Source organism: Schistocerca americana, chromosome 2 (genome assembly GCF_021461395.2).
Source record: "Schistocerca americana isolate TAMUIC-IGC-003095 chromosome 2, iqSchAmer2.1, whole genome shotgun sequence".
NCBI lineage: Eukaryota > Metazoa > Arthropoda > Insecta > Orthoptera > Acrididae > Schistocerca > Schistocerca americana.
The window spans coordinates 1,034,774,331-1,034,786,621 of NC_060120.1; the positions used below are offsets into that span (position 1 = coordinate 1,034,774,331).

At 36.5% G+C, this 12,291-nt stretch overlaps 1 protein-coding gene across 2 annotated transcripts in view; it reads right to left on the minus strand.

The window, feature by feature from the left end:
• Positions 1-10,319: 10,319 nt before the first annotated feature.
• Positions 10,320-12,291, minus strand: part of LOC124594925 (solute carrier organic anion transporter family member 4A1) — a 539,939-nt gene continuing 537,967 nt past the window's right edge. For both annotated transcript variants that reach the window (XM_047133418.1, XM_047133417.1), the window contains exon 11: positions 10,320-11,524. In XM_047133418.1, coding sequence (XP_046989374.1) covers positions 11,317-11,524 — 208 coding nt within the window. In that variant the 3' untranslated portion in view covers positions 10,320-11,316. The remainder of the gene's footprint in view (positions 11,525-12,291) is intronic.

The window sequence follows — 12,291 nt, forward strand, 5'->3', positions numbered from 1 at the left end:
TAGGTCACATCTTCAGGTCATACTTCACAACAGCAACCTTATTGACATTATTGATTGCAAGGAAAGAAAAAAACATAGTAATTTTCTAACAAAAGAAGAATAATGACATCATAAATTAAGTTCACACATTTTATGAGAAGTCAGAGCTGACTGAAAATGTGTGTACTATTAGAACACATCCATCATTTAAACAATTTTTCCAGTATTTTTTGCATTTACTATAGCTCATGCTATTAATCTTCCATCTGTGTATTTTTTCTATACATAGTAGCAATGAGTCCAGAACACCACTCTCTCTCTCTCTCTCTCTCTCTCTCTCTCTCTCTCTCTCTCTCTCTTCACAGGGCATGGTGAGTGAATTATCCCAACAATTATCAATAAATGACATAAAAGACCAAGAATAGCCGAAAAGGTACATACAAAAACAATGTAACTTCTTAATATAATTGGATAGATAAAAAAAATCTGCTCACCAGGTGGCAGCAGGAAAACACACACATTAAAGAAGGTTATACTTACACAAGTTTTCAGAGCCTGTGATGCCTTCTGCCGGCACAAGGGTTGAAGAGGAAGGAAGTAGAGTACAGGGAAAGGACTGGAAAGGTCTAGGAAACATGGTAGCTTCTGGAGAAGTCACCCAAAACTGCAAATCAGGGGAGACTTACTGGACAAGATGAGGGGAAAAGACTGATTGTTGAGGAATGCACTGGATGAGGTTTGAAAACCTGAGTGCTTACAGGTGGAAGACAGGGAAATATGCAAGACAGGGATTGCTGCTGAAACATCATGCATGAGTTAATAAGAGTGAAGACCAAACAGAGGTGGGACTTTGCAGCAAAGAACAGACAGGTCAAAATATGAAATAAATATAAAACTAAAATGGAGTGAAGATATTAATGTAAATTATGGCCAGGTTAGTGGCAAGGACAACACAGGACTGCCTGAAATTGTGCCCTGAACTGAGATCCATTCTGTATGAGATTTTGCCCATCACACCTATAATAGCTTTTCATCACCCTCCAAATCTCCACAATATCCTTTTCAGACCCTATGCTTCTTTTGCACCCATCTCACTGCTATATGTCTCCTACCTCTGTGACCATCCCCACTGCAAGACTTGCCCTATGCACCCTCCTACCACCACCTATACCAGCCCAGTAACTGGCAGAACATATACTATCAAAGGGAGAGCCACGTGTGAAACAACATTTCATGTAGCAGCTGTTAAGTAAACACTGTTCGAACTTTTAAATAAGCATGACTACCATCAAGTTATCAGTTAGGATGAATGGGCATAGGCAACATGACAATCATGACCTCAGTACCTGTTTCTCCACATGTACCATCTGGATTCTTCCCCCAGACACTGGTTTCTCAGAACTCTGCAGGTGGGAACTAGCACTACAACATGTCCTTCCTTGGTTCTCACCACCCACCTTGCCTTAATTTATGTTAACTTCTCCGGTCTCAGTATTTCTTCACAGTAACTACTTCTTTCTTCATCCTGTTTTAGTTTTTGTTTCATTTTCTGACATGTCTGTTTCTTGTTGCCCCCCCCCCCCCCCCCCCACCTGCCCCCTCCCACCCCCTATCTTCCATCTTTAAGTTTCCGGGTTTTCAAATCTTGTCCCGTGTCATCTGCAACAATCAGTCTTTGCTTCTCATCCTCTCCAGTAAGGGGAGTTCTGGGTGACTTCCACGTAGTCTACCACTTTTCCTAAACCTCTCAGTCCTTTTCTCTCACCCCTATTCCTTCCCCTTCAACACTTCTGTCAAAAGAAAGAGCCAATGGCTCTGATAGCTTGCATAAGTATAACCTTCTTTTATGTGTGTATTTCCCTGTCACCGATTGCTGAATAGATTTTTTTTTTATCTATCCAATTACATTATACTGTCAAAAATTACCTTCATTATAACTTCTTAGTTAGTTATTCATCAGTACCAGTCATCATGAATTACACTGTTATAAGAAAATGAATAGTTGTGTGTCATGTGATCTGTTTAAATGTGAAAGCTATGTTTCTTACCAATCCAGTAATCAGATCTGAGTGAAATGAAGTTCGTAATATGAATGGACATTCCATGGAATAAGCTGAATAATCTAACATTCAACATAGTGAACATCAATGAACACAGCAATGGAAAATCCAGGACAGGGCATAAACGTATTATGGAAAATAAATTTTTATATACAGAGTGTTTCATAATTAATGTTACACTTCTAGAGGTTGTAGACAGAACTTAGTAAATAAAGTTTTACACAGGAACCCCTGTCCAGAAAAGTCATCCAACAATGTTACAGACATAAAAGTTATAGGCACCATTGCCTGTGAATATATGTATTTACACAGTGATTCCATGATGATGTTACAAACTTTCTGGGATGATGGAGAAGGAGAAAAGTATGAATCTGAGGGAAGGGTCCCTGTACTGGAAAAGAACAAGTTGAAAGTTATAAGCAAAAACCATTCTGATACCTGTGACAGTGAAATACATGTACTAGTGCTGTTGTTGCCAAGACTGTAGGGTAGGTAATGTTCAGAGGGGGTAGTATGGACCAAAACAAGGAAAAAATGTCCAGTAAACATGGGCTATAAAATTTGTACTTGAGGAGCTATTGTATTTACCTGAGTGTAAGACGATCCTGAATATAAAATAACCCCCTCCTCACCCCCATTTCTTTTAAGAGGATTCTTGAGAAAAATTTATTTATAAACTGTTTTACACACAAAGTATCTATCATTATAGATATTCTAAACTTAGGCCATTTATTGATTGCCTACATTTTGAGAAACAAAGTAAAGAATTGGTTAACATTAATTTTTATCTTCACTACCTGTTTTGCTTACTAAGTTGTGATCTGGGGTATCATTATTTTTAATCATCACCATCATTCTAATAGCACAGCTGTGAAATTTATATCTTCATTATCTCAAATATTTGGCTGTTCTTTCCAAATACGTTGCAATTTTTGAGTCTGTTTTTGTGGTGGGACCTGAGAACGTAGTGGTTTTTGGCTGAATAAATATTGGATGTTGCATGTCTACTGACATGAGTATGTGACAATGTTTCTTGTTTCCAAATATATTGTCTCCCAGCCACCCTCTCATTGGCTGTATAGAACTAGCAAGTGACACACCCCTTTTCGTTCCCATCATACCTCATGGTGAATGATGATGACATTGCCGCAGGTAACATGTTGAGTACACCTCTGGCCCCTCTTCCATAGTGCTGTGCTTGAGCCATTGTGAAACATGGACTGCAAAAGGATTCAGGTCGTATGTCAACTAATACATATATACCAACTAATAAATATATAAAAGATTGCAATCACAATTCAGCCCAGCTCTCAAACTTTTGCTCATCACACGATCTAGCAAATGTCTGTCAGTATTATTTTCATGACGGGTCTCCCCGCTGTAATTTATTCTCACAATAACAGTTACAGTCAGTTTAATATGATTTATTTCATTTTTAGATGTTTAATTCTAGATTAATATTCTTTCTTGCTTCATATGAATGTCACCATCTTGTTCAAAAGCTGATTAAAAGGCAGTAACATTTTTAGCCAGTACTCTAATACATGAACAGTGATTGAATTTCTCATTTGCAACCCACTTGATAAATCAAAACACTGTCTCGCAACCAAATTAAATATTGTGTTCAGAATCAAGTAACAGTTTTTAAAGATGATATTTTCATGTTTTCATATTAACATTATTTAAGAAGCACTATAAGTATTTGTATCCACACATGTATGAGAGCTTTTAGCACAAACCTGTTCAAATACAACATGAGTTTATAGGATGATAGAATTTAATGCTATGTCCTCTTGTGTTGCCAAATTTCAAGCAGAGTAATAGATCGTCGTGGTGGCTACTTCTTAGTTACTCATTTATCCCTTGCACTAGTGCCGTGCGAGTCAAATGTCACATGACTGTTCAAGCAACACAATACTATATCGAGCATTTCAGTGTATTGGGAAATCTTGAGCATGTTCAAGCGTGAATATAATTTGTCTGTCTTACCCTTCCATAATCTTCAAAATAAATCTGCACGCAACCTCAATAGCCAAAGCTTCATCTGTAAACATAAACCAACCCCTATATGAATCTGTTAAACAATGTAAAAATGTTGACCTCAGCAACAATAGTCAATAGTGTAACCTGCAGGTGTAAGATGACCCCACTTTTTTCCTGATGATTTTTTTTTGGGGGGGGGGGGGGGGGGGGGGAACCTCATCCTATAATCAAGTAAATACACTTTAAGCAGTTGTTCAAGTTCACTACTTGAAACATATCTCCTGTATTGAACAAGTGATCATAGCTCTTAAAGTGTGCATTTTAGAGTCCATGTTTACTGGACAATTTTTCCTTGTTTTGATCCATACTACCCCCACTGAAAGTTGCCTACCCTACAACCTTAGCAACAACAGTACCAGTACAGGCATTTCCACTGTCAGAGGTATCAGAATGGTCTTTGCTTATAACTTTCAACTTGTTCATTTCCAGTACAGGAACTCTTACCTCAAATTGATAAATTTATCCTTCTCCAACATCCTAGAAAGTTTGTAACATCATCATAGAATCACTCTGTACATACATACATTTACAGGTGCCAGTGCCTATGACTTTGATGTAATGTCATTGGATGACATTTCCAGACGTGGGTTCCTCCGTAAAACTTGATCTATGAAGGCCCTTCCACAAGTGTAAAGTGTAACATGAATTGTGAAACACCCTGCAGATATCCAGTATTCAGTTTATTCACCATTGACCACTTACAGTGGAATAGGTCTGAACATTAAATATATAATTAACAATAACTTTACAGTAAAGTTTTTACAATTTAATTCCTTTTCTTTTAGGAATATTCTTATATACTAATGTCAATGATTATTTCAAAATATTCTGTTATCTTATAAAATGGGTGTTTGAGTAACCAGTCATAAACCTTACGTTTGAAAATATTACTGGTCAGTGACCGAGCAGATGCTGTAATTTTATTGACGAGTTTTAAACTCATTATTTTGTGTGAGTTTGCAGTCTTTGTGAGTCTGTGTTTTGGTATGTCGAAGTCCAGTTTGCCTCTGGTGTTGTGGGGATGTATGTTCTCTCTGGTCTCGAACTCATTTAAGTTGCTTTTGACATAAAGCAGTGCTGTGTAGATGTGCAGATTCACAACAGTTAATATCATGTGCTTGATAAAGAGGGGGCGGCAGTGTTCCTTGGGCTTAACTTTGCTCATTATTCTGATCACTTTTTTTTGAATTTTCAGAATTTCACTGACAAAGCAAGAATGTGCCCATAACAATATGCCGTAGGAAATGTGTGGCTGAAAGAGGCCAAAATATACCACCTTTAGATACTCATTAGTGATTACATCTGTCAGTCTCCAGATGAGATTACACACTCTTGCTATTCTCTTGCAGATATGGCTAATGTGTTCCTCCCAGTTTAATTTTGAATCAATGTGGAATCCTAACAATTTTATTGATTTGCTTTCAACAGCTGTAGTTAAACCCAGAATTAGTTCTTGTGTTTTATCAGGATTACACAGGAGTTCATTAGAAGAAAACCAATCCATTACTAGTTCTAGTTTTTCCTGTGTTGCCTGATGCAGTTCTATTGTGTCATGGTGTGTATTGAGCAATGTTGTATCATCTGCATAACACACAATTGGATTTGTTCCTACATGGTAAGGTAAGTCATTAACAGCAATGATGAACAAAAAAGGACCTAGGACCGAGCCCTGAGCCACTCCAGTCCAAACTTCCTTCAGTGAGGAGTATCTATTTTTAATTGATACAAACTGTCTCCTGTTACTTAAGTATGATTCGATTACATCCAAAGATGGTTTGTGTATGCCATAAAATTCCAGTTTTGCAAGTAAGGTGTTAGATGGTATGCAGTCGAAGGATTTGCTAAGATCACAAAGTACGACTGATACTAGATCCTTATTTTCGAATGCAGTTAACACCTGGTTAGCAACTTCAGTGACAGCAGTAGTGGTATTTTTACCATGTTGATATGCAAACTGTCTGTTGGCGAGGAGATCATGCTTATCCAAATAGTTATTTAGTTGACTGTACATTACATATTCAAAAACTTTAGAGAAAATTGGGACAATAGAAACTGGTCGATAGTTTTGGGGCAGATGCTTATCTCCCTTTTTAAAGACTGGTATCACTTTAGCAGTTTTGAGTGCATCTGGGAAAACTCCAGATTCTAAACACATATTAAAAATGAAAGAAAGAGGTTGTCAGATAAGGTGTATTACTTTTTTCATTACATAGTTAGAAAACCAATAACAGTCCGTACTTTTGGAGTTGGTGAACCTTGTCACAGCTTTTACAATATCCTCTGGGGTGACAACATTCCAGTGGAAAGTATACATCCTATGGAGCACAGCACTAAGATGATCTAGTGCACAAGTGCCATTTTGCTTGATTTTGTTTATCAGCTCGCTCACTGTGGTTAGGAAGTAATTATTTACTTCTTCTGGGACCAGCATTGCATCTTGTGTATGGGTTTGTGAATTATATTGGTTGATGATATCCCATGCTGCTTTACATTTGTTGGGAGCACTTTCAATGTAATGTTCACATACTTGTTTTTTGGCCAAGGACAGGTTGTCTTTGTAGATTTTTTTACATTTTAGATAAGCTCTATAAGAAGTACTATCTAGCTCAGGTCCTTGTTTACAAGAATTTTTATATATTCTGTACAGTCTGAGCATCTCCTCCCTAGTGAGAGCTAGCTCATCTGTATACCATTTTAGCTGTTTGTTTTTCTGTTTATGCTTAGGGCTACTTTTGATTAATGATTTCATTGGCATATGACTTACTTAGCATATCAGATAGTGAGATGAAGCCTCTTACAACTAATTCTTTAATGCTAGAAATTACATACAACTATAGAGATACAATGGCTTGACTAAGTTTCTACTCTATAAGAAATGAGCTCTAACTCGAAGTTAAAAATGCAAATTCTTGCTTTCTACAATTTTTGTAAATTTCCAGCATTTTTAATAAGAATGATCATCACAGGAATTCAAGGTGCCTTTGGCACTGATGCATGATGTAGTTTGCAATAGTGCATTCACTGTGTTTCCCTGGCATTCAATTTCATGGTTATTTATTCCTTCTTGTGTCAAAATTTAAAAAAGTGACTAACATATGTATCCATCTACTAATTTTGATACTTCGCAGTTTTTAGCTGCTGGGGTTTTTATGATACACTATCTTGTCGAAAGTATCCAGACACCCCAATGTAATGCAGAATTGGCCACTGCATGTCATGAAAGGCACATCCAACAGTAACAAGGAAGTGAATATTGTTTTGGCGATGGAGAAGCAGTAACAGGAGAGCTCACTGGCTTCAAACATGAACTAGTCGCTGGATGCTACCTGAGAAGCAAACCCATCAGTGACATTTCAGAACTTCTAAAGCTGCCCAACTTCACTGTTGATGTAATTGTGAAGTGGAAATGCAAACAAACATGGCTAAACCAAAACCGGGTAGACCTCATGGACTGACACACAGTGATGTTGGGCATCACAGAGGTTGTCTGTAAAAAAATCCTGTGAAATAGCTAGAAAGAATCACTTGAGAATTCCAAAGTGCTACCAGAAGTCCAGCTAGCAAAGTGGCTGTGCATAGGGAGTTCAAAAGAAAGGGGTACAATGGTCAAGCATCTCCTCATAAGCCACACGTTTCTGTACTGAGTGCTAAGTAATGCTTGAGACAGTTAAAGACCGACACTGCTGGATAGTGAATGACATGAATCGATAAACCACATTGTATCCTGTGAAAATATGATGGAAATATTTGGTTTTGGTAAATGCCTGGATAACATTAGCTGCCATTATGTGGAGCACCAACAGTGAAGTTCAGAGGAGGCAGTGTTACAGAATGGGGATGTTTTTCATGGTTAGGCATACGGTCCTTGTATTCCACTTAAGTAAACACTAAATGTGGAAGGATATTGTGTAGTGTGTACAGTAGAGGAATAGTTTGGAGACGATAAATGTTTCCATTAGCATGACAATGCATCCTGTCATAAAGCACCAACTGTGAAAAAATGGTTTGTGGACAATAACATTCCTCTCTAGGACTGGCCTACCCAGTGTCCTGACCTGAAACCAATGGAACAGCTTTGGGGTATTTATTTATTTACACACCTAGTTCCATAGGGCCAAATTTAGGAGCAATCTTCAAGCTTATGGAACGTGCCAGTACATGAAATTATAACATAAAGTGATAACAGATAAAATAAAATATTTATGAACCCAAAAACAAGTCAAGCCATAAGTTTAAGTAAACACAGTCAACAATATAACATGAGAATCAGCTTGATTTTCTAAGGCACTCCTTGACAGAATAGGAGTGACCCATGAGGAAACTTCAGTTTCAATATGAAAGTGATTGGATTACTGCTAAGATTTTTGAATACTTGTGGTAGCTTATTGAAAATGGATGTATACCTTTCTGCACAAGAGTTACAGAAGTGTGATCCAAATGCATATTGGATTTCTGCCTGACATTAATTGAGTGAAAGCTGCTAATTCTTGGGAATAAGCTGATGTTAAAGAATATATATATTGAGAGGCCAATGTCAGAATACCCCAACTAGTGAACAGAGGTCAACAAAAGGTTTGAAAACTTACACCACTTATTGCCCAAACTGCCCGTTTCTGAGCCAGAAATATCTTTTGAGAATGGGCAGAGTTACCCCAAAATATAATACCATATGATACAAGCAAATCAAAATAATCAAAGTAGACTAATTTTTGTGTCGAGTGATCACTTACTTCAGATACCCTTCAAATAGCAAAAATGGCAGCATTAAGCCTTGGAACAAGATCCTGAATGTGGGCTTTCCATGACAGTTTACTGTTTATCTGAACACCTAGAAATTTGAACTGTTCAGTTTCACTGATCATATGCCCACTCTGTAAAGTTAAAAAACCTGGTTTTGTTGAATTGTGTGTTAGAAACTGTTAAAACTAAGTCTTACTGTGATTTAGCATTATTTTATTTTCTGCAACCCATGAACTACTGTTTTGAGCTGCACTATCTAAAATAGAGCCAGTGTTGCACAGAACATACTTTACTACCAAGCTAGTGTCATCAAGAAACAGAAATATTTTAGAATTACTTTCTTCAAGACACCAGCATCAAATATGACTACCTTGTCTAGTTTTAGCTCTTGAGGAAGAATGGGCTGCCATTCTCTGACTGACTTTCAGATACCTCACTGAAAGTGTCCCCAGCAGAGTTCAATCTATCATCAAGGTGAAGGGTGGACATACCTCATATTAATGTCCTCTAACAGTGTATTTAAGACTTCCTTTCTGAAAAAAAAGTTTCCTATAGTGGCTGGATGATCAGCATGCCTCACTGGTAAACAAAGGATCCATATTTTACCTGCAATACTGCTAGGAACATTTTCCTGATAGTGAGAATGAAATAGAACCTACTCCATCTCATGATAGCAACTTCAAAGCTACTTGAAGAAGCAGCTGTCATTAATAGCTGGAAAAGCATAAAAAATGGTCAGACAGCTCACCAGTATCCACTAGGATTACAATACCATGGTGTTTCATTTGAATTTATTTGCTTTTTCTTTAATTAACATTTGTTATTAAAGCTGTGTAATTACCACCATGAGATATAACATTAAGGAAACATCTCACTGATGTCACAAAGCTTTCACAACTTTGACCACCACGAAACAGAAGAGAGGACGATTAGGGTTACTGTCCCAGTCACATCACAATTATGTAGCTCCAATTGTACAAACAAGAGCAAGGAATCAGCTGCAACCCTATTACGGGAATCTCCCAGAAACCAACCCAAAGTAATTATGAAACCACATAGAACTACAAGCAGAATAGATGGATATTAATTTGTGTATTACTCCAGAATATAAGTCCAGTGGCTAAACCACTGCATCACCTTGCTAAGCTATGAAACTGACGTACTTAACAAAAATCAGCTGCAACATTTTTAAAATAGGAATACATACTCAATAAAATAACAACCTTACCAAATTTTACTTTTCTGTCTCTTTCTACAGAAAAGCAAAGTGTGTCAATACATTTTAACACGAGACTTAACAGGCACTGTAGAAAGTATATCCACACCACAATATGATTCCTTTTCAGTTTGTATTAACAAGTAATATTGGGGTATGAAACTGGCATCAGATACTCAAAACACAAATGCCTAGACTTAATTCATGTTCGACACATCAGGGTGGAAAGGAACAAACTACTGTTTCATTTTCATTATAAAACACATTTATTTATCAGCTCTGTGTGCTTCAATACTATTTGTACATGAAAATCAATTGCTGCAGTACAGAAAATTAATAAATTTCATTTGTAATATATGTCAGTTAGTCACTTTCTGAGGTAATATCTTATTAGAACATCAGACATGGAAGTATTTCATGGCTGTTCTTATTCTCAGTAGCATACTAATATTCTTTGCTTAGAAAAACAGCAAAGTCTGGCAAGTTATTGCACAGTAATAGTAATTTTCTCATTTTATAACCACTAATTTGTAATGATTCTATTTAAAATTTCAAGTTACAATTTTAAGAAATAATAAATTATTATAGCTAATTGATCAGCTGACAACCACATTCAAGGTATGTACCAGTTTACAAAATATCAGTTTTCATTCTCGCTGTACAATATGTTCTGTTGTACATAGGCAATAACATTTGAAATAATCACTTTGGTGTAATTTTGTTTATCTGCACATATTTTGCACATGATGACAACTGGTAACTTTTTAAGTAGATCATTCGAGCCAGCTATTTCCATAACGACAAAATCTTTCACCTTCACCTTTATCATTTGGTATAGTGAACACATTTCTTTGCTATGACACTTATGCTTTAACAAAGAATACCAAAACACTGACAAGTACAAAAAGTTAATACACATCCTTCACACTCAGTGCAAATAATCAGCAAACATATATGCAAGAAATCTATTTTTTATGGAATGTACCTGAGACCAGTCTACCACATTATTCACATAAATTCTATCAAATATATTTTACATGGGGTTTGACAATAATAAATAAAATACTGCTTTTAGTCTTCACTGTTGACAACAATGTGGACGGGTTCATTCAAAAAAATAAGTAGGAAGCTGCCTGTTTAGTCATTGACATATGACTTTTACAGAGAACATTGCACCTTAGCATGGACTATGAGAAGTACTCAAAGATCCAGCAGCAAAATACTGACCAACACTGGCCATCTGTTATTCAGTCCTAGAATCAATGGTTTTCTTTAATATCAGTCAATGTCTCGAGCATGATTTGTGTGCCCATTCATACTGATAGTATGTATAACTCCTGGTCCATCTTGCATTGTGTCTGGAGATGTTGGAGTTGCAGCTTGCAAAGCCTGATTTAGGCCAGAGGGAGGAACATAAAACCACCATGCCAAGAAGAAAAACAGTAGGGATGCTGCCTTTCCTATGAAAGCCAGTGCAAGCATGTATCTGTAAAAGGAAAACAATGTAATAGTTTTATTAACTTAACTTTTATGTTTACTGAAAAAACAAGTTTGCAGTTCCGTCTAGCTAAAACATTATAAATTACAACCATTCCCAGTAATTACTGTATAGTTATATTAAATTAACACTGATGATAAAAACTCAAAAAGTTACATACAAGCACTTATTTCATTTACATAACCATTACATGAACCTAAAATTTTGACTTCACAATTTTTTTTTATTTACCAATGGCTGAATCAATTCTGATCACAAAGAGTTCTTCTTAAGGGGCAGCTGCATCTGCACAAGTCCATTTTGAAAAACGAAGAACATCGCAGAACAGGTGCTTAATGCACAATCTTTTATTGAGTACATAACCAATTTTGGAACATTTGCAGTTCCATTATCTGGTACAAAAAATAACATCACTTAATCATCTGAGGTCATACTAACTCCAATGTTGTCATGGAACCAAAGATTCCATGTCAACAAAGTAAAGGAACAAAAATTCCATAAAAACCATTCTCTCATCATGCATGACCAGGAGTAAAAACAGGAAAACTGTAATAGCAAATATTAGCTGTTATAGAATTTTTGTCCCTTTTACATTTTTGACATGGAATCTTTGGTTCCACAACAACATTAACATTGGGGTGAGGATCACCTCAGATGATTAAGTGATTTTATTTTCATTTTTTCGCCAGATGATGGTACTGTAACTGTTCCTCATTTTTCAAAATTCTGATCAGTTCTCAATGTAGTTTCCTTGT